The sequence below is a fragment of the Durio zibethinus genome, chromosome 17 (assembly GCF_047325235.1).
Source record: "Durio zibethinus cultivar Kanyao isolate XHJ-2024 chromosome 17, ASM4732523v1, whole genome shotgun sequence".
Taxonomy (NCBI): domain Eukaryota; kingdom Viridiplantae; phylum Streptophyta; class Magnoliopsida; order Malvales; family Malvaceae; genus Durio; species Durio zibethinus.
In genome coordinates, this window is record NC_143178.1 from 4,922,470 (window position 1) to 4,947,166 (window position 24,697).

The 24,697-nt window shown below is 31.9% G+C and overlaps 3 protein-coding genes and 2 pseudogenes across 4 annotated transcripts; 3 read left to right on the forward strand and 2 right to left on the reverse strand.

Moving 5' to 3' along the window:
* Positions 1 to 96: 96 nt before the first annotated feature.
* On the forward strand, positions 97 to 4,606 carry LOC111279067 (cellulose synthase-like protein G3). The gene is made up of 6 exons (XM_022865978.2): positions 97 to 886; positions 2,393 to 2,542; positions 2,637 to 2,762; positions 2,862 to 3,305; positions 3,412 to 3,759; positions 3,917 to 4,606. Exons 1-6 carry the CDS (start codon positions 152 to 154, stop codon positions 4,460 to 4,462), a joined length of 2,349 nt encoding a protein of 782 aa, XP_022721713.2. The 5' UTR covers positions 97 to 151; the 3' UTR covers positions 4,463 to 4,606.
* A 381-nt stretch (positions 4,607 to 4,987) lies between these two features.
* Positions 4,988 to 6,227, reverse strand: LOC111274044 (small ribosomal subunit protein bS6c pseudogene; annotated as a pseudogene). The gene is made up of 3 exons (XR_016328925.1): positions 6,224 to 6,227; positions 5,712 to 6,103; positions 4,988 to 5,406 (listed from the first exon to the last, which is right to left on the reverse strand). The product of XR_016328925.1 is annotated as a small ribosomal subunit protein bS6c pseudogene (transcript).
* Positions 6,228 to 7,979: 1,752 nt separating this feature from the next.
* Positions 7,980 to 14,886, forward strand: LOC111287325 (cellulose synthase-like protein G3; annotated as a pseudogene).
* Positions 14,887 to 16,585: 1,699 nt separating this feature from the next.
* Positions 16,586 to 21,050, forward strand: LOC111279117 (cellulose synthase-like protein G3). Its single transcript, XM_022866018.2, has 6 exons — positions 16,586 to 17,395; positions 18,891 to 19,040; positions 19,135 to 19,260; positions 19,360 to 19,804; positions 19,913 to 20,259; positions 20,419 to 21,050. Exons 1-6 carry the CDS (start codon positions 16,661 to 16,663, stop codon positions 20,962 to 20,964), a joined length of 2,349 nt encoding a protein of 782 aa, XP_022721753.1. The 5' UTR covers positions 16,586 to 16,660; the 3' UTR covers positions 20,965 to 21,050.
* Positions 21,051 to 21,488: 438 nt separating this feature from the next.
* Positions 21,489 to 22,695, reverse strand: LOC111279107 (small ribosomal subunit protein bS6c-like). The gene is made up of 2 exons (XM_022866011.2): positions 22,209 to 22,695; positions 21,489 to 21,902 (listed from the first exon to the last, which is right to left on the reverse strand). The coding sequence occupies exons 1-2, from the start codon at positions 22,581 to 22,583 to the stop codon at positions 21,663 to 21,665; spliced, it is 615 nt and encodes a 204-aa protein (XP_022721746.1). The 5' UTR covers positions 22,584 to 22,695; the 3' UTR covers positions 21,489 to 21,662.
* Positions 22,696 to 24,697: the final 2,002 nt, after the last annotated feature.

The following is a 24,697-nucleotide window of genomic DNA, read 5'->3' on the forward strand; positions in this document are numbered from 1 at the left end:
AAGAAGATATCAAATTATATAAATATAATATATATATATATATATACACACTAAACAATAGTACCATTTTCATTCTAATTTGGATTTTTTGATATAAAAAATTCTATACGCCACTTTATTACAAATTATTACTTAAATCACCATGTGATTAATGGCACCTGCCCTGAATAGCTGGTACAAACCTCTTAAATTTCACCCTTACTGCCCACTTATACAGAGAAATTCAGCCTTCGACTGCCCATTGCCATCATCACTACCCACACAAGAAATGGAGGTTCTAAGTCGGAGAGAGCACTACATCACCCCCCTGGCACCCATCGATACTCCTCTTCACACCGTGGAACGCCTCCCACGCACGGCCGTGAACCGCGTCTTTTTGGTAGTTTACACTTGCGCCATCCTAGCTCTACTCTACCGCCATGCACAAACACTTATCAATTCCACAACCTTAGTCTCTTTCTTTATAACCCTCTCTTTGCTTGTCTCTGATCTCATTCTTGCCTTCATGTGGGGAGCTTCACAAGCTTTTCGCATGTACCCAATTCATCGTAAGCAATTCCCAGAGAACCTGAAAAAGAACGTGACGGAGCAAGATTTTCCAGCGTTGGACGTGTTCATATGCACGGCTGACCCTTACAAGGAGCCGCCAATGAGTGTGGTGAACACGGCTTTGTCCTTGATGGCTTATGATTATCCAACGGAGAAGATTTCGGTGTATGTATCGGACGATGGAGGATCAGCTTTGACACTCTTTGCTTTCATGGAGGCTGCTAAGTTTGCTAGCTACTGGTTACCATTTTGCAGGGAGAATAACCTTATGGATAGAAGCCCGGATATTTATTTTTCGTCAGCTCATTCTTGGAGCTCTAAGGCTCACAAGATTAAGGTAAGTCCACTTTTAAAGTTAAATTCTAAAAGAATGATAGTCAATTAACATTTTTAATTGCAATTAACTCCAAACTTTACATGTATAATTAATTTCAACGATCAAAATTTCAAACAACATGACTATAGAAAAACTTCATTACCGAAAAAATAAACTCACTAGAGATAAGGGCAACAAAGAGAAGGTTTCTTGTCGGAAGTATATAAGGCGACCAGAAAAGTTATGTCATCATTGATCTCAGCTTGGCTGTTGTTGTGGTATGTACAATGTCCAAACAATGATAGCAAATCCTTCATGATAAAAAAACAAAAAAAACAAAAAAACAAATCCTTCCTATCTTTATTTTTGTCCCATGTTCCATGGAATGGGATCTCTTTTAAAGTTCCCCAAAACAGGAAATTAATTATCACTTCTTGTCTTATTGATATCTTCTCTTTTTTTTTTTTTCCGTCTAAAGGTCAAATTACATGAACGAATGTTAAAATTAGATATTGATGTTAAGTCGTGTTTGGTGTGTGTGTGTGTATATATATATATATATATATATATAATTTTTCAATAATTTTTTGTATATATAGAAGAGGTCTAACCTGAAAATAGAAATAAAAGCAGTAAATATTAATGATTGAACTCAGCTTGTTAAAAGTAATTGTATAAATTAATTAAGTTAAGTTTTAAATAAAATATAATAAAGATAAAATTAATAATTAAACTCACTCAAAAGTCAAGCTAACCACTCAAGGGTTGAGCTATCCGCTCGAATCGAAAGGTCTGTCAAGTTAATTTTAAGAATGTTTTGACAAAAAATTAAGATCTATTAAATGGATTTGGACAAAATTTTTAAGCTTTTCTAAATTTTGAGTCCGGCTTTGAACACAAAAATTAAAGTTCAAACTTAGCTTAACTTAGCTCAAATAATATAAATATAATTAAATTATTATAATTATAATTATGTAAATTTTTATTTTAATATTTTCTATTTTATTATATATTGGGTTTAATGGGTGAGTTTGTATTTTATTTTTATAACATGGATTGAACTTTGAAAAAATTTTAAACCCAAAATATCATAGCAGATTAGACCTAAATAAACATATAAATTATTAATTCCAAACATGAACCTAACCTGATCCATGAACACATCTATCCCTAAATTATTTTCATATTATCCTATTTTAGGACATGCATATGCACCAAATTTCTCATCATGTTTTGTTGTATTATCAACGTATGGCTTCATGGTCATGATAAAATCAATTTTTAAGCTGCTAACTCTTAGTAAAATTTTCAATTTTCCAGAAATTTAAAATGTACAACATGCAAGTCAAATAATTCATATATTGATTCCTAAATGGTTCAAAATTTTAAACTTGTTAAATAAAATTTTTGTTCATTGAAGTTCTTTCTTATTTAAAAAAAAAAGTTTCAATTTTAAAATTTCATGAGATATTCGTTTATAAGATAGTAGAAATAACATTTGGATCTTAAATCTTAATCATGTGCCAGGAAATATACGAGAACATGAAAGTGAGAGTAGGAAATGTTGTCAACAGAGGAGAAGTTAGTGAAATTTACATCACCAATGATCAAGAACGTGAAGCTTTTGACAAATGGAGAGGCGCATTTACCCCCCAAGATCACCCCACTGTCATTCAGGTTTGCATTCAGCCTTTAATCTTCCATATTTTCGTAACTCAAAATCTTGTAAGAGCTAGTTAATTTCCCCTTTCTTGTACACTTATATGAGCAGGTTCTATTAGATAACAGCACCGACAAAGACATCACTGGCCACTGCCTACCAAATCTCATTTATGTCTCCAGACAGAAAAGTAAGACCTCACCCCACCATTTTAAAGCTGGTGCTCTAAATGTTCTGGTATGGTATACTGATCATCTTACAATATTTCCAATCAACAATTATCTCATTCTTATACATTTTTTATCCTAACATTTTCCTTGTTTTTGGATATTGAAGCTTCGTGTGTCAACTATCATGACCAATGCCCCAATATTCTTAACCCAAGACTGTGACATGTATTCAAATGACCCCCAAACACCTCTGAGGATGCTATGTTATATATGTGACCCTGCAATCGAACGAACTTTGGGGTTTGTGCAATTTCCTCAGCGCTTTCGTGGCATAAACAGAGATGACACCTATGGATGCGAGTACAAACGTCTAGGCGAGATACATCCTATGGGTTTTGATGGTCTTAGGGGCCCATATTATTGTGGAACTGGAACTTTTTTCCTTCGGCAAGCTCTCTTTGGTGATCCATCAACTTCTGTAAAATCAGAAATCCTTGAACTCAGCCCTGACCGTATTATGAACAAACCTATTAAATCTCCGGACATTTTAGCTTTAGCACATCATGTAGCAAGCTGCAATTATGAAAATCAGAACAAATGGGGATACAAGGTAAGCTAACCATTTTCGCTATTTGAAAATTCAGCAGCACCCTAAGCTCTTTCCTCCACCCAAACATTGATCTTAGTGATGGAAAAAAAAAAAAAAAAACTTGCAGATGGGGTTTAGATATGGATCATTGGCTGAGGACATCTACACAGGTTACCGGTTGCAATGTGACGGATGGAGGTCCATATTTTGCAATCCTAAAAGGGCTGCATTTCTAGGGAATGCACCAATCAACTTCGTTGATGTACTGAGTCAAGGCAAGCGAGGGGCCATCGGCCTACTTGAAATTGCCTCGTCCAAATATCCTCCCATAACCTTTGGGACCAAATCTATGGGTCTCCTCATGGGCCTAGGCTATTCTTACCAAGCACTCTGGCCCATTTTGTCCATTCCAGTGACCGTCTATGCCTTCCTCCCTCAACTAGTTCTCGTCAGTGGAGTCTCCGTCTTTCCAGAGGTATGTATCGGCATTCATTGTAGCTATAGTTGCTCTCTCTCTCTCTCTCTCTCCCTCATGTTAAATGGATTATAACATGAATGCTATTGATTCAAAATTTTCGAAAGTTGAATATTATTCAATGCTTCCACTTATGGTAAAGAAAAAAATGTTGCAGGTAACCGAACCATGGTTTCTCTTGTACTTGTTTCTTGTCCTCGGTGCTTATGGACAAGACTTCCTTGAATATGTTCTGGAGGGAGCAACTTTCCGAAAGTGGTGGAACGCCCAGAGGATGTGGATGATCAGGAACCTTTCGAGTTTCTCGTTTGGTACAGCAGAGTACTTTCTTAAGTCCATAGGCCTGTCTACTTGTGGTTTCAATGTGACCAACAAAGTGGTCGATGATGAACAAAACAAAAGATATTCCCAAGGGATCTTTGAGTTTGGAGTCCCATCCCCATTGTTTGTGCCACTCACAATGGCAGCAATAATCAACTTATTTTCATTCATCTGGGGAACAATTTTAGTTTTCGGTGGCAGCAACGAGGAAGGCCTGCTTTTGCAGATGTTACTAGCAGGGTGCATTGTTGTGAATTTCTTCCCAATTTATGAAGCAATTGCCTTGCGGAATGACAAAGGGAAAATGCCTACCAAGATTAGCATCATTGCGACACTTCTGGCGGGGGCTCTTTATACTGCAACTTCTTTTATTTTCAAGTGATGAAAATACTTAGGGGCCTTTGCCTTTTTGCTTCTCCTTTCAATATTTTCTCTGACTGAAATGAAATTTTTAGTTTTATATGGCAATTATTGGGCAGCAGGCAGCTACAGAAATAGCTTATATATTTTCTGGGGAATTGGCACTTCAAACGGTATGAGCAGGGGCGGCGAAACACAATGCATGGTTCATTGACGCACATTGACTCTAAATAACAACCATAAAGGAACTACTTTTCTCTGTCAATATGCTGAAAATATCTTATACGCATAAATTCCACCTCGCTATAACTTTCTTCAAGCTCTCTTCTAATCGCAAATAGAGCTACAAGCTCAGTCATCCTCGTCACCCCATGGTTATATATATACCACTCTTGTACATTGCCACAGGCAAGTTTGGATGGGAATAAAGCATGCCTTCAAGCACCTCCAACAGCCAATCTATCAAAATGTGCACATAAGATTGATCAAGCTTGCTCGATATGCCCTCCAATCAGTTATAAAATTACCTCTAAATGTTTTTCCTTGGTTCAGCAATTGCATATGTACTTTCTATTGTCATTGATCCATAAAATTTTACAAAAAGAAAGCAAACTCCAATATTCAAGGAACGAAAAAGATCCATAAAAAATTAAATCACAAAGTTGATAGGGCTCCTCCTTTCCTAATCATCTTCATCTCAAAGATACAGAAAACATAAATGCTAAACTAATACTTCCTCTTCCTGATCTTGAAGCTGGAGAATCGAATAACATCATCATCTGTATTCAGCGCCACCTCAAGAGCTGCCATTGATTCCGGTTTCGTAAAGTAGGTAAAGAGGAGGTAAATGCCATCCGAGTAAGTGTTGGTTTCCCCATCTTTATTTTTCTTCTTGATGCTGTAGGCTAGTGGGATGACCCCTCTGTTAAATACCTCAATATACATGCCACCCCCGGCGACAAGAAGCTGCAAGACGAACCCCATCAGGAAAAGGATTTGAATAAACTTGCAATAACATGTCATCAACCCTTTCCAATTCACCCAAGTGTTCAGACTATTTTATTAAATGCCATGTTTTCAAAACCAATCTTCAATAGATAAAATGAAATTAAAAGCAAAAACTTTGCAAAAATGTACCGAATTCCATACAATTCTCAATCCCGAAATGAAAAAAAAAAAATCCTAAATTACGTTAGCAACCAAACTGAGAATTTACAAATTACAACAAAAGAAAAAAAAAAAAAAAAGAGAGTTATTTTACAAAACATTACCTCCTCGTACTTCTGGGTAAGAGCGAGCCCGTCGTCTTCCGACATGTCGGGTCTCAAAACTGCCATTGTCTCGTACTGTCGGAGTTCCGGTGGGCACTGGGGTTCCTCTTTATCTTCCAAGGCGGTTATGCCAGACCCGGGTTGGGACGGAGGGTCATCGTCCGAACCAAACTCATCCGCAAAGAATGAACCAGAGAAGTCGAAGGTCTGGGCTTTCACGGTTAAGATTGTGGGGTTGTTTCTTTTAAGGGAAGTCAGAGACCTTGGCTTTAACGGGATTGGTTTGAGGCTCTGAGTGAATGAGAGGAGAGGCACAGGTGGGAATTGGGCGAGATGGTGGGTGCAAAACAGGTATTTGGTTAGAGATGAGGGTTTTGTGAGCTCAGCTGAGGCTCATTGATGAGTTAAAGAAGAATAGGAAACCGAAAAGCAAAGGAGGGTAGGCGCATCCGGGGGCAGTGGTGGCGTCTTGGTTGGGCTTGGTCCTATTGGGCTATTATCTTTTTTCTTACCCATTGCTTTGGTTTATTAAAGGGAATGGAGGAAAAAAAAAAGTGTAGTTTAGGGGCATCTTAAACATTTCTCCTTAATTTTTAATCATCACTACAATTTTCTTTTAATATTTTAAATCGTCAGAATTTTAATTATAATTATTAAAAGTAACAATTTAATATGACTGTTGGTTACGGTCTACAAATTAAAGTACCTATTCAACTTCATTCAATAATGAATGCCTTATAAAAAAAAAAAAAATACTAATATAATGGATGCAGGACGCTTTAGGAAAAGAAAGAAAATGAAATGATTAAGTAGAGTTTCGTTTCGAAAAATAAAATTATTTTTTTATTTTTATTTTTTAAGAAAATAAAAAATATAATTGAAAACGTGATAATTGAAATTAAAAACAAATTTTTAAAAAAAAGAAATGAAAATAAATTGAAATGTAAAAACAAAAAATATATATATCTTTAATTGTGAAGACAAAATATATACATTACTTTTTTTATGTTTCATAAGTTATCATATTTAAATATTTTTTAATATCATTAATTAATAAATATATATTATTTTTATAATTAAATGAAATTAGTAATAATATTGTTAAATATTTTATTTATTTATTTATTTTTACATTTTAAAAAACAATTTTTATTTTAAATCAAACGGAGCCTATCAATAACGAATATTATATATGGTGACTGTACATACTTGGTGGTAGTTAATGGTGGTGTGGGTATAGATGATGTAGATTTCATATTAAAAAATTTGCACGTACATATTTGATCTACAAAGAAAATTTGAAGATCTATTTTTTTATTTTTTTTTGTTTTCTTACATTTTAAATTTTTTATTAATTATATTTTAGGGTATTTTATTTTAATTAAAAGAGTGTAATAGTTGTTTTCTTTATTGAACAAAGTGTCGAATGAGTTAGTTTTAATATATAATATAAATTTTGAATGTTCAAATTATTCAAAAGTAATTGAGATTTGAATTTTAACAATATTTATATTTTATAAAATTATCTAAAGAATTTATGTAAATGACTTTTGATAAATTTAAAGTTTAAAATTTAATATATGCAACATTTTTTTTCATTTATATTATTTTTAGATTGCTGTCTCATTTATATAAAAATTTTAATTTTATTATAAAAAATGAAAGTTATAAAAAATTTGAAGTAAAATTATTTCCATCCGAATCTCATGTAACAATTCCATTTTTCATTGTGGATGGTAGTAGAGCGAATATCCATTATTTTAAAAGTATTTGTATCTGAATTCATTTAATATTTATAATATTTAATTTTATTTAAATATCTATTTAAATTTAATATTATTATCCCAATTTAAATTTATTTAAATAAATACTATTCATTTAAATATTTGAATATGTTAAAATATTTGTTTATTTAAATTTTTTTATAAAAATATAAAATAAATAAGAATTTATATTAAAAGTCAAGTTCACTCTTAATTAGTAATAAGTAAAAGTTACTTATTAAAGTTAAAAACTTTCACAAATATAAAATTTTATATATTTTACATACTAAAATGGATAACGGATTTTGATATCTATTATTATTTATTAAAATTTAAATGGATTCGGATATTGAATATTTAGAATATATTATTTATAAATTATCTGAATTTGTCACAGATAATAAATTTTTTATCCAAATTTATTAATTATTTATTTACAATTGTCCAAACATAAAATAGTTGAATAATAATAAATATCCATTTATTTACTGTTTATTTAAAACTCCATTTTCCATACATTTTTAGTAAGTGTATCTATATGCTGAATACAGTGCTGGTACATCACTCTTCCTCCCTTTGCCCATAAATTAATGAGTAATGACAAACTTATTACCTGTACTAAATGCAAGAGAACTCATAGTATTGAGCACATACATTCCATAAAGCAAACGAGGATGGAAGGCCGAGGTCTAAGAGGAGGATGCAGCGCCCATGCTCCTCTTCACACGTTTGAACCCCTACGGCGGACGGCCTTGAACCGCGTATTTGCGGTGGTTTACTCGTGTGCAATTATAGCTATAGTCTATCGCCATGCGCAGATACTTCTCTACTCCACAACCTTACTCTCTTTCTCTATGACACTCTCTTTGCTCATCTCAGATCTTGTCCTTGCCTTCATGTGGGCATGCGGACAAGCTTTTCGAATGCGCCCAATTCGTTGTAAAGAGTTCCCTCAAAACTTCAAAAGAATAATGAAAGAAGAAGATTTTCCAGGGCTGGACGTGTTCATATGCACGGCTGATCCTCACAAGGAGCCACCAATGAATGTGGTAAACACAGCCCTCTCGTTGATGGCTTATAATTATCCAACAGAGAAGCTTTCCGTCTATGTATCAGATGATGGAGGGTCAGCTTTGACTCTCTTTGCTTTCATGGAGGCTGCTAAGTTTGCATGTCATTGGTTACCATTTTTCAGGAAGCACAATATAATGTATAGGAGCCCTCAAGTGTATTTTGCGTCTAATTATCATTCTTGGAGCCCAGAGATTGAGGAGATTAAGGTAATTAATACACTCAAACACTTGCTAATTCTATCTCAAAACTTTAATTGACTAATTGTCCATGCCTAATTTTTGTGCAAAATTATATTAATAAAGTAATTTAATTTTGGGTGTGCAAATTAAATTCCTGCATGGACAAGAAAAAAAAAAGGTCAAGTTGATTTTTAAATCAAATCTAATTTTATAATCACCATGATCATAATTAATGCATCATTACTTTCAAAAAATGCTAAATATAGTCCACAATAGATATTGAAAGAAGGAAATTAAAGAAATATATAACAAAGGGGCAGATGGAATCTACGTACCATAAATATTGAAAAAAGGAAATTAAAGAAATATATAATAAAAGGGTGGTGGAATCTAGGAGCTGACTGGTGAGATAAACTAGAAGATTATTTATAATATGAGCCAATGGTCGGTGCTAATCTAAAATAATTAAACTCCCTCAGTTTCAATTTGTTTGGGTGATTGATTTTCATAAAATAATAAAAAAAAGTTTTGATTTTAGTCTATTTAATATTAAAATTAAAATTATAAAATTAAAGTTTTATGATTTTAAATGTCAAAAACTAAAAAAAGAATATAAAAAATAAATTTTAAATATAAAAAGGAAGAGTTTAGATATTCAAAAAAGAAAAGAAATTATAATTTTGAGACATCTAAAGAAGATGAATAAAGAAAATAAAACAGAAGAAATATGTGATATTGATTAATATGAGCTTATATAAAATAATATAATTTATTATAATTTATATATTAAAAAATTAATGATGAAAATTACTAGTATTTATCAATATATATATATATATATATTAAACACTTAATTTGAATATAATTGAGAGATAAAAAAAGGATTATGTCTTAACCTATGTTTCTAGGCATTATTAAGTAAGCATTCTTAGACATATTTATGTTAACTTAACTTAAGAAAAATAAGAAAAATTATATTAGCAGTTAAAATTAAATATTTATTTTTGAAAAAAAAACGCAATTAAAAATAAAAAAATTAAAAATATTAAATATTAATTTAAAATTCAATGAATGTTAATTTTTAAAAATTTACGTATGAATCAATTTTTTAATCTCGAGGTTCAAAGTAATCAAATATTTGTTGGTATTTGTGTTAATTTTATATGTATATATTTTATTTCTTTAAAAGTTGAGTTTTAATTTTCTTTTTTCAAAAAAAAAATTGTTGCATCTTGCAGCTTATCTCTGACATATTTGAACATTGGATCACATATGAAATAATTTTCGTTATGTCAGTCAATTAATTAGGGCAGATTCAGAAAAAGAACCCCTACAACCAATTTTGTCATTTAGACCACATCATTTTGGTTTAGCCAATCCTTCAAATTAAAGATTAGGATTAGTACTAATCCATATGTCTAAATCATGTATAGACTGTTAACTTGTGCATGAATCCAAACAACTCATTTCAACTATACAAATATATAATATATTACTTTTCTTTATTTGGGGGGTAATATATATATTATTTTCATGCACATAAATGTATCAATTGTAAATAGATAATTATAAGATATAATTTCAAAGTTTTTTTTATTATTAATAATTTAGTTTATTTTATGCTTTTCTTAAAGAAGAGAACATTTATAGCTTGCTTGTGCTGGCAATGCCATATATCAAGTCATAGCTAGATTTAGATGGACAAAATTTACATGAAATTTTTTAAGTGAAATTTATAAATTTTTTTTTAAAATATCATTTAATAAAAATTTTAATAAAAAATTCAAATTGATAAATTAATAAAGTTTAATATGAAACTTAATAATATGTAAAAACTTATTAAAAATATTATTTATAGTTCAAATTAGATTTAAAAAATTTTTTACAGTAAAAATTTTATCAATATTTTTATTAAAAATATCTATCTAAAAATATATATAAATTTATTAATTTTTTTTTCAAAATTTACATATTTAACTTATATAACAAAAATTTTTAATTTATCAATTTTAATTTAATAATTTTTAATAATAAACTTCACCAATTTTATCTAAAAAACTTTATTTAAATATTTCTCAGATCTATTTATGTTGACGTATTTATTGTTTTGGCTTCTCACATGGCATAGTTTTTTTTTTTTTTTTTGATTATTTAAAGGGGCAGAGCCCTACAGTAAGGGAAAGAAAGAAAGGTTGGAATTCAAACTTCGACCTTAATAATGTCTTATTTAAGATTTTTTAGAGAACTAGGATAAACAACTGAAGAACACATGGCATAGTTTAGCTTTTGCCATTTCGGCTGCAAGCCCCTACATTTTTTTTTGCCACGAAGTCCCTAGTAGTTTCTTTTGGCCAATTAAGTCCCTTGTAGTTGAATAAACCTTTTTTATTATTTTCTCTTTTTTTTATTATAAAAAGAAAAATAAATAAAGTTAAAATATTTAGACACTTTAAGGATATGATTGATAAATAGAATGATGAAGCCGATGGAATGATTATCTCATTATCTTATTGTCGATGCACACATATAAAAAAAAAAATTGAATTACAAAAAGATTAATTATCATTTTAAAATAGAATGATTCAATCCTATGAGAAGTTAGATAATTAATACATATATTATAATCTACTTTATTGCTAATTTTACATTTAAAATTTGATTTAAATATTTAATAAAATAATTAGTATCATTATATAATTGGTTAATTCAAATTATTTTTTTCTTTTTAATTTTTTTCCTTTTTTGTCAAAAAAAAACGAAAAGGAGAAACCAATGTACTTGTTTTAATAACAAAGAAACTTTTATACAAATAAAATAAAAGGAGAAATAGAAAATAAGATAAAAATTTTTTTTAATAAAATGTTTTTTGAAAAAACCAATGTACTTTTTTTGAAAATTTCATGTATTTAAAAAATAAATTTAGCTTTCAATCATAAAAATTATTTTAAATTTTAAATTATAAAAATAAAAAATAATGAATAGAAAAATATAGAAAAATACTTTCATAATTGTTTTAAAAAATTGATTTTTTTATCAGCATTTGGTGCTTTTTGATAATTGCGTGCGATGATTTAACCTAATTTTTACCAAATTATGTCTTTCATTGAAGTTTTTTTTTTTTTTTTTTTTGGGTTGCATAAAGAGTGAAAATTGCTCCCTCGTTGCAACACCCTATTTGTTGTATTTTATAACGGTACAATCGATCGAGTTCAAATCGATATAATATTAAATTTAAATTTAAAATTGATTAAAATTTTAAAACTTAAAATTTGATTCAAATTCAATCGAGTTTTATTTTTTTAATTTTAAACTCAACTAGAGATAAAAATTATATTACTTGAGTTCACTCGATTAGATTCAATTAACATATAAAAATAAGTTTAATTTTTATATTCAATAAAAATTTAATTATTTGTATTTAAATTCGAGATATTTTATTAATTAAAATATATTAAAATATAAAAGATTTATTAGGCTCACAAGCTACTTGATCGATTAGACTCACGAGCTACTCGACTCAATCGATAAGTCGAGCTACTAACTCGATTCGATAATAATCGAGTCAAATTTAAATTTTATTCTAATTGACTTCGAAAAATTTATAAATATTAATATATTATTTATATTTTTAATCTTATATTAATTTACCTCGAAGAAGATAATAATTTAATAAAAATTTAATAACATCAAAGTTATTCTTATGAACTAAATTTGCCTCTAAAAAAAATCCACTCAGAAATTAACCTCACAATAGATATGAAAAAGCAAACAGTCTTAATCTAACTGAAGGAGTCGTTTGCAGCCATATAAAACCTGATAAAAGAGGTCGTTATCATACAGAGCTTGTAAAATTTTTTGTGCGCCTAATAAAGAATCTGATTCTAGAATTTTTCTGCAACCATGCTTCTACCTAATTTTAACCCCATGTAGATAGCATAGATTTCGGCCATATTGTAGTAGCTTATTTCGTCAGGCCTATATTGTAGAAGTGATGGATGTAACATCTGCCACTTTTGGGATACTAATCTTAATTGCAGATGATGTACGAGATTATGAAAGTGAAGGTAGAACATATTGTTGATAAAGGAGAAATCAGTGATGAATACATTACAGACGATCAACAACGCCAAGCTTTTAATAAATGGACCAAAGGGTTTACTCGCATACATCACCCCACTGTCGTCCAGGTATGCATTCAACATTTTCCAAGCTCAAAATTCAATCCAATGATCAATAAAAAATTAAATTGCTCAGTACAGGAAACAAGCCTTTTGCAACTACACTCGATTTACTAATGCACGGGACATGAACCATGGGCAGGTTATTTTAGATAAGAGCAAAGACAAAGACGTTTCTGGCCATTGTTTGCCAAATTTAATTTATGTCTCTAAACAGAAAAGCAACAGTTCACCCCACCACTTTAAAGCTGGAGCTCTTAGTGTTCTGGTATGAGTATTGTTTCTGGTTGCTATCCAATTGATTAATTTTTATTTATTATCATTTTTAATTCCTTGAATTTAAGACATTAAAATTACGTGCATCGATTGTTATGATAAATGCGTCAATAGTCTTAATTTAAGATTGTGATATGTACTCAAATGATCCCCAAACACCTCTTCGTGTGCTATGTTATCTATCAGACCCTGCAATTCAATCAAAATTAGCATACATTCAATTTCCTCAACGATTTCATGGCCTTAACAAAAATGACATCTACGCTTCTGAGTATAAATGTTTCTTCCAAGTCAATCCTATGGGTTTGACGGGATAAAGGGCCCGAATTATGTTGGATCCGGCTGCTTCTTTCGCCGGCGAGCTCTCTTTGGTGGGCCATCAGCTTTGCTACCACCTGAAATCCCAGAACTCAGCCCAACCCATGTAGTAGAAAAGCCCATTAAATCTCAAGAAATTTTGTCATTGGCACACCATGTAGCAGGTTGCAACTATGAGAACCAAACCAAATGGGGATCAAAGGTAAACTCATCAATCACTCTCCAGAATGCTATCGAAGGTTAAAATTTATAGGCAGTATGTTAAGAGTTCTTTTGACATGTATGCAGTGTGGCTTCAGATATGGATCTCTGGTTGAGGACTTTTACACAGGATATCGGTTTCAGTGTGAAGGATGGAAGGGCTTGTTCTGCCACCCTGAGAGGGCTGCATTTTTAGGGGATGTGCCAATTACCCTTTTTGATATAATTAATCAATGCAAGAGATGGTGCATCGGACTTTTTGAAGTGACCTTCTCCAAGTATAACACTCTCATCTTCGGTTCTCATTCTATGAGCCTTTTAATGGGCCTAGGTTATTCTCACTATGCATTCTGCCCCATATGGTGCATTCCAGTTACCCTCTATTCTTTCCTACCCCAGCTAGCACTCCTCAATAAAGTTAGCATCTTCCCAAAGGTATGAACATTCATGAATTTGTATATATCATGAAATATTTATTTAAATTCAGTATATTGATCAAGTAAAAAATGGCAAATGGTGTTGCAGATATCAGAACCATGGTTTTTCTTTTCCTCAGCGCTTACGGGCAAGATTTCCTTGACTTTGTCCTAGCTGGAGGCACTGTCCAAAGGTGGTGGAATGCTCAAAGGATGTGGATGATAAGGGGACTGTCATGTTTCTTGTTTGCTTCAGTTGAGTACTTTCTCAAGTCCTCAGGCATTTCCACGCATGGTTTTAGCCTAACAAGCAAGGTGCTTGATGATGAACAAAGCAAGAGATACAGCAAAGGCAATTTTGAGTTCGGAGTCCCATTCCCCCATGTTTGTTCCATTAACTATGGCTGCAATAATCAACTTATTCTCATTCGTATGGGGATTGACAGAGTTTTTGGTTGGCAGCAAATGGGGAAGGTCTCCGTATGCAGATGTTGTTAACAGGGTTCATTGTGGTGAATTGCCAGCCAATTTATGGAGCCATTGCCTTGAGGAATGACAATGGAAAAATGCCCACCAAAATTACCGTTATCTCAATATGTCTGTCAGTGGCTCTTTATATTGCTGCTTCTTTCTGTTTTAGAAGTAATGACTCCAAGTACTAAAGTAGGGCTTTTTCCGCTCAATTACTAGCATATTTTCTTTGCATTTTTCCTTGATGAAATAATTAATGGCTGAAGTTTCTTTTTCCCTTTCGTTTGGTAGTATATAAGATACAGCTATTTTACATTAATGTACCTCGTTTTCATTCAACCCATGCTATATAACTAAATTATTAAAAAACTCAATCATTTATTACCTATCAAATGTAATAATTAAATAATAAATAATAAATAATTATGTTAATAAATTTATATATATGTGATGTGTAATAAAATAATCAATTTTTAAATAATATAATTATATAATATATTTTAAATGAAAATAATATAATATTCATTTCATACAATTATTTTTTATTAATATATTATATGAATACTGTAATTTAGGTTTGATAGATAATTTGAGCACTGAAAGGTCGATTTGTTGTTTGCCCCACAAATTAACTACACAAAAGGAAGGAAAAGCATATTCACTTTTTTAAAAAAATTATATTCGAGAATTTGATTTAATAAAAAAAATTAAATTCTCTTTTCCAAATCATAAAAATAATTGCATTATTATATTGCTATAATTTAAATAATGATTTTTTTTTTTTAATCTTGTATTATTTCGATCACAATACCTTATGGTATGTGTTTAAATATTTAGAATTTTTTAAAAGTAAGTGTGTATATTATTGTAATAAATTAGGTTTTGATAATTTAAAATATAATACGAATATAATATAAAAATATTAAAATGATATAATTTAAGATCTTAATAATAATTATATTTAGATTTAACAAAATTAAAATATATATTTCATGTTTTCATAATAATACAAATTTATAACATGTAATTTTTATATAAAATATAATATAAATACATAAATTTTTATAATTAAATCTACAATAATTAAAAAAGAGCAAAAATAATTATATTTCATAACTCATATCTTATCTTGTAGGAATTAGATTTAATTCGATTTTTTAAATTTAAAATTTAATTTTTAATTTAAATTTAATATATAAATATATAATATTTATTTTTAATTTAAAACCAAATAAAAAAAATTAATTCAAAACAAATTAAACACTATAACTTTAAATTTATTGAATTTTTTTCTCGATTGTCTATAGGGGTGTAAATGATATGTTAGTATTCGCAGTTACTCCGATTCGATTCGAAAAAAACTCGAATTCGGTTCGATTATTGTCGAGTCGAGCTCGAGCTCGAGTAGTTCGACTTATCGATCGAATCGAATTCGAGTATTCTTATATCTGACTCGAGTAGCTCGCGAGTCTAATCGAATTTTTATATTTAAATATATTTTTATTATTTTAATTAATAAAATATTTCGAATCTGAATTCGAGTTCGAATTCGAACATGAATAATCGAACTCTTTTCGAATATATGAATCGAGCTTATTGTTATATATTAATCGAGCGAACTCGAATAGCTCGAATTAAATCACGAATCAAACTCGAACTTAAAAAATAAAATTCGATCGAATTCGAACCGAATATCAAACCCCAAATTATGAATCGAACTCGAACTCGAATTTTTTACTATTCAACTCGGTTGGTTTACACCTTTAATTGTCTGTCTTTTCTATTACCCTTCAATAGAGCATCCATCGTCACAATGTCTGACACCACTTATCAGTGCACATGGCCAAGTTGGTTGAAGGATACTTTTCTTTTCCCAACTTTATTGTTCAAACATTTCCAACTAAATAATTTAGGAAGTCATTAAGAAGATATCAAATTATATAAATATAATATATATATATATATATACACACTAAACAATAGTACCATTTTCATTCTAATTTGGATTTTTTGATATAAAAAATTCTATACGCCACTTTATTACAAATTATTACTTAAATCACCATGTGATTAATGGCACCTGCCCTGAATAGCTGGTACAAACCTCTTAAATTTCACCCTTACTGCCCACTTATACAGAGAAATTCAGCCTTCGACTGCCCATTGCCATCATCACTACCCACACAAGAAATGGAGGTTCTAAGTCGGAGAGAGCACTACATCACCCCCCTGGCACCCATCGATACTCCTCTTCACACCGTGGAACGCCTCCCACGCACGGCCGTGAACCGCGTCTTTTTGGTAGTTTACACTTGCGCCATCCTAGCTCTACTCTACCGCCATGCACAAACACTTATCAATTCCACAACCTTAGTCTCTTTCTTTATAACCCTCTCTTTGCTTGTCTCTGATCTCATTCTTGCCTTCATGTGGGGAGCTTCACAAGCTTTTCGCATGTACCCAATTCATCGTAAGCAATTCCCAGAGAACCTGAAAAAGAACGTGACGGAGCAAGATTTTCCAGCGTTGGACGTGTTCATATGCACGGCTGACCCTTACAAGGAGCCGCCAATGAGTGTGGTGAACACGGCTTTGTCCTTGATGGCTTATGATTATCCAACGGAGAAGATTTCGGTGTATGTATCGGACGATGGAGGATCAGCTTTGACACTCTTTGCTTTCATGGAGGCTGCTAAGTTTGCTAGCTACTGGTTACCATTTTGCAGGGAGAATAACCTTATGGATAGAAGCCCGGATATTTATTTTTCGTCAGCTCATTCTTGGAGCTCTAAGGCTCACAAGATTAAGGTAAGTCCACTTTTAAAGTTAAATTCTAAAAGAATGATAGTCAATTAACATTTTTAATTGCAATTAACTCCAAACTTTACATGTATAATTAATTTCAACGATCAAAATTTCAAACAACATGACTATAAAAAAACTTCATTACCGGAAAAATAAATTCACTAGAGATAAGGGCAAGACTACTGCAGCAACAAGGAGAAGATTTCTTGTCGGAAGTTTATAAGGCGACACGAAAAGTTATGTCATCATTGATCTCAGCTTGGCTGTTGTTGTGGTATATACAATATCTAAACAATGATAGCAAATCCTTCATGATATAAAAAAAAAAAAAGGAAAAAAGGCATATCCTTCGTATCTTTATTTTTGTCCCATGTTCCATGGAATGGGATCCCTTTTAAATTTCCCAAAAACATGAAATTAATTATCACTTCTTGTCTTATTGATATCTTCTCTTTTTTTTTTTTTTTTCGTCTAAAGTCAAATTACATGAACGAATGGTCAAATTAGATATTGATGTTAAGTCGTGTTTGCTGTGTGTATATAAATATATATATATATAATTTTTCAATAATTTTTTGTATATATAGAAGAGGTCTAACCTGAAAATAGAAATAAAAGCAGTAAATATTGATGATTGAATTCAACTTGTTAAAAATGATTATATAAATTAATTAAGTTTTGAATAAAATATAATAAAAATAAAATTAATTATTAAACTCACTCAAAGATCAAGCTAACCACTCAAGGGTCGAGCTATCCGCTTGAGTCCAAAGGCTTGTCAAGTTAATTTTAAAAATATTTTGACACAGAATTAAGATCTATTAAATGAATTTAGACAAAATTTTTAAGCTTGAGTCAGGCTTTGAATACAAAAATTAAAGTTCAAACTTAGCTTAACTTAGCTCAAATAATATAAATATAATTAAATTATTATAATTATATATATGTAAATTTTTATTTTAATATTTTATTTTTTATTATATATTAGGTTTAATGGGTGAGTTTGTATTTTATTTTTATAACATATATTGAACTTTGAAAAAATTTTAAGCCCAAAATATCATAACAGATTAGACCTAAATAAACATATAAATTATTAATTCCAAACATGAACCTAACCTGATCCATGAACACATCTATCCCTAAATTATTTTCATATTATCCTATTTTAGGACATGCATATGCACCAAATTTCTCATCATGTTTTGTTGTATTATCAACGTATGGCTTCATGGTCATGATAAAATCAATTTTTAAGCTGCTAACTCTTAGTAAAATTTTTAATTTTCCAAAAATTTAAAATGTACAACATGCAAGTCAAATAATTCATATATTGATTCCTAAATGGTTCAAATTTTTAAACTTGTTAAATAAAATTGTTGTTCATTGAAGTTCTTTCTTATTTAAAAAAAAAGTTTCAATTTTAAAATTTCATGAGATATTCGTTTATAAGATAGTAGAAATAACATTTGGATCTTAAATCTTAATCATGTGCCAGGAAATATACGAGAGCATGAAAGTGAGAGTAGGAAATGTTGTCAACAGAGGAGAAGTTAGTGAAATTTACATCACCAAGGATCAAGAACGTGAAGCTTTTGACAAATGGAGAGGCGCATTTACCCCCCAAGATCACCCTACTGTCATTCAGGTTTGCATTCAGCCTTTAATCTTCCATATTTTCGTAACTCAAAATCTTGTAAGAGCTTGTTAATTTCCCCTTTCTTGTACACTTATATGAGCAGGTTCTATTAGATAACAGCACCGACAAAGACATCACTGGCCACTGCCTGCCAAATCTCATTTATGTCTCCAGACAGAAAAGTAAGACCTCACCCCACCATTTTAAAGCTGGTGCTCTAAATGTTCTGGTATGGTATACTGATCATCTTACAATATTTCCAATCAACAATTATCTCATTCTTGTACATTTTTTATCCTAACATTTGCCTTGTTTTTGGATATTGCAGCTTCGTGTATCAACTATCATGACCAATGCCCCAATATTCTTAACCCAAGACTGTGACATGCATTCAAATGACCCCCAAACACCTCTGAGGATGCTATGTTATATATGTGACCCTGCAATCGAACGAACTTTGGGGTTTGTGCAATTTCCTCAGCGCTTTCGTGGCATAAACAGAGATGACACCTATGGATGCGAGTACAAACGTCTAGGCGAGATACATCCTATGGGTTTTGATGGTCTTAGGGGCCCATGTTATTGTGGAACTGGAACCTTTTTCCTTCGGCAAGCTCTCTTTGGTGATCCATCAACTTCTGTAAAATCAGAAATCCTTGAACTCAGCCCTGACCGTATTATGAACAAACCTATTAAATCTCCGGACATTTTAGCTTTAGCACATCATGTAGCAAGCTGCAATTATGAAAATCAGAACAAATGGGGATACAAGGTAAGCTAACCATTTTCGCTATTTGAAAATTCAGCAGCACCCTAAGCTCTTTCCTCCACCCAAACATTGATCTTAGTGATGGAAAAAAAAAAAAAAAAAAACTTGCGGATGGGGTTTAGATATGGATCATTGGCTGAGGACATCTACACAGGTTACCGCTTGCAATGTGACGGATGGAGGTCCATATTTTGCAATCCTAAAAGGGCTGCATTTCTAGGGAATGCACCAATCAACTTCGTTGATGTACTGAGTCAAGGCAAGCGAGGGGCCATCGGCCTACTTGAAATTGCCTCGTCCAAATATCCTCCCATAACCTTTGGGACCAAATCTATGGGTCTCCTCATGGGCCTAGGCTATTCTTACTATGCACTCTGGCCCATTTTGTCCATTCCAGTGACCGTCTATGCCTTCCTCCCTCAACTAGTTCTCGTCAGTGGAGTCTCCGTCTTTCCAGAGGTATGTATCGGCATTCATTGTAGCTGTAGTTGCTCTCTCTCTCTCTCTCTCTCTCCCTCATGTTAAATGGATTATAACATGAATGCTATTGATTCAAAATTTTCGAAAGTTGAATATTATTCAATGCTTCCACTTATGGTAAAGAAAAAAATGTTGCAGGTAACCGAACCATGGTTTCTCTTGTACTTGTTTCTTGTCCTCGGTGCTTATGGACAAGACTTCCTTGAATATGTTCTGGAGGGAGCAACTTTCCGAAAGTGGTGGAACGCCCAGAGGATGTGGATGATCGCGAGCCTTTCGAGTTTCTCGTTTGGTACAGCAGAGTACTTTCTTAAGTCCATAGGCCTGTCTACTTGTGGTTTCAATGTGACCAACAAAGTGGTCGATGATGAACAAAACAAAAGATATTCCCAAGGGATCTTTGAGTTTGGAGTCCCATCCCCATTGTTTGTGCCACTCACAATGGCAGCAATAATCAACTTATTTTCATTCATCTGGGGAACAATTTTAGTTTTCGGTGGCAGCAACGAGGAAGGCCTGCTTTTGCAGATGTTACTAGCAGGGTGCATTGTTGTGAATTTCTTCCCAATTTATGAAGCAATTGCCCTGAGGAAGGACAAAGGAAAAATGCCTACCAAGATTACCATCATTGCGACACTTCTGGCGGGGGCTCTTTATACTGCAACTTCTTTTATTTTCAAGTGATGAAAATACTTAGGGGCCTTTGCCTTTTTGCTTCTCCTTTCAATATTTTCTCTGACTGAAATGAAATTTTTAGTTTTATATGGCAATTATTGGGCAGCAGGCAGCTACAGAAATGGCTTATATATTTTCTGGGGAATTGGTACTTCAAACGGTATGAGCAGGGGCGGCGAAACACAATGCATGGTTCATTGACGCACATTGACTGTAAATAACAACCATAAAGGAACTACTTTTCTCTGTCAATATGCTGAAAATATCTTATACGCACAAATTCCACCTCGCTATAACTTTCTTCAAGCTCTCTTCTAATCGCAAATAGAGCTACAAGCTCAGTCATCCTCGTCACCCCATGATTATATATATACACTCTTGCACATTGCCACGTGCAAGTTTGGATGGGAATAACGCATGCCTTCGAGCACCTCCAGCAGCCAATCTATCAAAATGTGCAAATAAGATTGATCAAGCTCGCTCGATATGCCCTCCAATCAGTTATAAAATTCCCTCTAAACGTTTTTCCTTGGTTCAGCAATTGCATATGTACCTTCTATTGTCATTGATCCATAAAATTTTACAAAAAGAAAGCAAACTGCAATATTTAAGGAACGAAAAAGATCCATATTAAATCACAAAGTTGATGGGGCTCTTCCTTTCCTAATCATCTTCATCTCAAAGATACAGAAAACATACATACTAAACTAATACTTCCTCTTCCTGATCTTGAAGCTGGAGAATCGAATAACATCATCATCTGTATTCAGCGCCACCTCAAGAGCTGCCATTGATTCCGGTTTCGTAAAGTAGGTAAAGAGGAGGTAAATGCCATCCGAGTAAGTGTTGGTTTCCCCATCTTTATTTTTCTTCTTGATGCTGTAGGCCAGTGGGATGACCCCTCTGTTAAATACCTCAATATACATGCCACCCCCAGCGACAAGAAGCTGCAAGACGAACCCAATCAGGAAAAGGATTTGAATAAACTTGCAATAACATGTCATCAACCCTTTCCAATTCACCCAAGAGTTCAGACTATTTTATTAAATGCCATGTTTTCAAAACCAATCTTCAATAGATAAAATGAAATTAAAAGCAAAAACTTTGCAAAAATGTACCAAATTCCATACAATTCTCAATCCCGAAATGAAAAAAAAAAAAAATCCTAAATTACGTTGGCAACCAAACTGAGAATTTACAAATTACAACAAAAGAAAATAAAAAAAAAAGAGAGTTATTTTACAAAACATTACCTCCTCGTACTTCTGGGTAAGAGCGAGCCTGTCGTCTTCCGACATGTCGGGTCTTAAAACTGCCATTGTCTCGTACTGTCGGAGTCCCGGTGGGCACTGGGGTTCCTCTTTATCTTCCAAGGCGGTTATGCCAGGCCCGGGTTGGGACGGAGGGTCATCGTCCGAACCAAACTCATCCGACTCAAAGAATGAACCAGAGAAGTCGAAGGTCTGGGCTTTCACCGCTAAGGTTGTGTGGTTGTTTCTTTTAAGGGAAGTCAGAGACCTTGGCTTTAACTGGATTGGTTTGAGGCTCTGAGTGAATGAGAGAAGAGGCACAGGTGGGAATTGGGCGAGATGGTGGGTGCAAAACAGGGATTTGGTTAGAGATGCCATTTCGCTCTTTTCTGATGTGAGCTCAGCTGAGGCTTATTGATAAGTTAAAGAAGAACAGGAAAACGAAAAGGATATGGAGGGTAGGCGCATCCGGAGGCGGTGGTGGCTTCTACGCCTTTATGTTTGGTTGGGCTTGGTCCTATTGGGCTATTTCCTTTTTTCTTACCCATTGCTTTGGTTTATTAAAGGGAATGGAGAAAAAAATAAAGTGCAGTTTAGGGGCACCTTAAACATTTCTCCTTAATTTTTAATCAACACTACAATTTTTTTTAATATTTAAAATCGTCAGAATTTTAATTATAATTATTAAAAGTAACAATTTAATATGACTGTTCGTTACGGTCTACAAATTAAAGTACCTATATCGAATATTCAACCTCGTTCAATAATGAATGCCTTATAAAAAATAATAATACTGATATAATGGATGCAGGATGCTTTAGGAAAAGAAAGAAATGAAAAAAATTAAGTAATGTTTGGTTTCGAAAAATAAAATTATTTTTTATTTTTATTTTTTAAGAAAATAAAAAAATAATTGAAAACGTGATAATTGAAAATAAAAACAAATTTTTAAAAAACATAAATGAAAAGAAATTGAAATGTAAAAACAAAAAAAATTATATTTTTAATTATGAAAATAAAATATATACATTATTTTTTTATGTTTCCTAAGTTATCATATTTAAATATTTTTTAATATTTTTAATTAATAAATATATATTATATTTATAATTAAATGACGTTGATAATAATATTATTAAATATTTTATTTACTTATTTATTTTTACATTTTACAAAACAATTTTTATTTTAAAGCAAACGGAGCCTATCAATAACGAATATTATATATGGATAGATTGAGTATAATAATATCCAACCATCCGAAAATGAATTTCCAACCACCATGGCCTGGCTCCCTTCGTTTTTAATAGGTCAAGGCAATTTTGGTTTACCCCCTTATGTTATGTGTTCACACCGCTTTACAATTTTTCTGTAATTAAAATTTCGTTGCGGTGAAGGTAAAATTAATTTTATGAGATTATAAACAGTATTATTATTATAGTTATTATTTTAAAAAATTTAATAAAAATTTTATATTAAATAAATTTTATTAATATTTAAATTTAATTAATAATGCGATGAGTTCAATTATTATAAAATTCAAATCGAGTTAAAAACATTAAAGTCATAAGATACCCTACCCTCCGTTTGGGGGGGGGGGGGGAATTTATTGCCAATAGAATCATCTGTTCATGAGAGGTTTGCATCAGAGATCAAGAATATATCCTAACTTTCACATTTTTGAAAAATTTTGCATAAATGAAACACTCCCCCAAGGTCTTAACAAGCTTAAATTATTAATTATCAACCTGTCATTGTCTATTATGGCGGGTGGTGGGATGATAATTCACAGGAAAATGAAGCCCCAAACTCCAAATTTATTGCACAACTAGAAAGAACCAAAGAGGGACAGAAAAGCACCATCAAAAATAAATAGGTAAGAAATGGTTGTAGTAGTAGTAGTACTAATAAAACTTGAGCTGAGTCAATGATGACCATTGGAATTAAATCTCACAGGTGAGTCTGTTGGAAATCATCATTGTTCATTGTTGAGATTTTATACACCAAACTAAGGGTTACTTCTGAAATGAGGTTACTCACATTAAATCTATTCATAGGCGTTTGCGTGCAATATACCAACTCCAACTAGCCAATTAAATTCATTCAATAAAGGTGGTTAATTAATTTTCTCTTTCTCAAATTCATCCCCATTACAGGGATGGATTCAGGACATGTTTTCCAATCTCTTTTTCCTTTTCATATAGTGGGGTGCCAAATTGGAAAGTTGTCAAACCACCACATGGCCGACATTTGGCTATTTCTAAAAAAACAATAATAATAAATCAAAGCCTTGTCCTCAACCTTAGGGGAGTCATGTCATCTTTGCAACAGCTAAAAAAGTTACAGATTGTTGGTATGTTGCTTTCAGAAGAGTAGTCTAAGCTTATATAAGACTGCAAACATTAACGTTCGAGATTTCCCAGCCTTGTTATCCCGCTCTTATTCATCTTTGTCTCCTTCCAATAATTATTTATTTTAATCCGAAACACTTG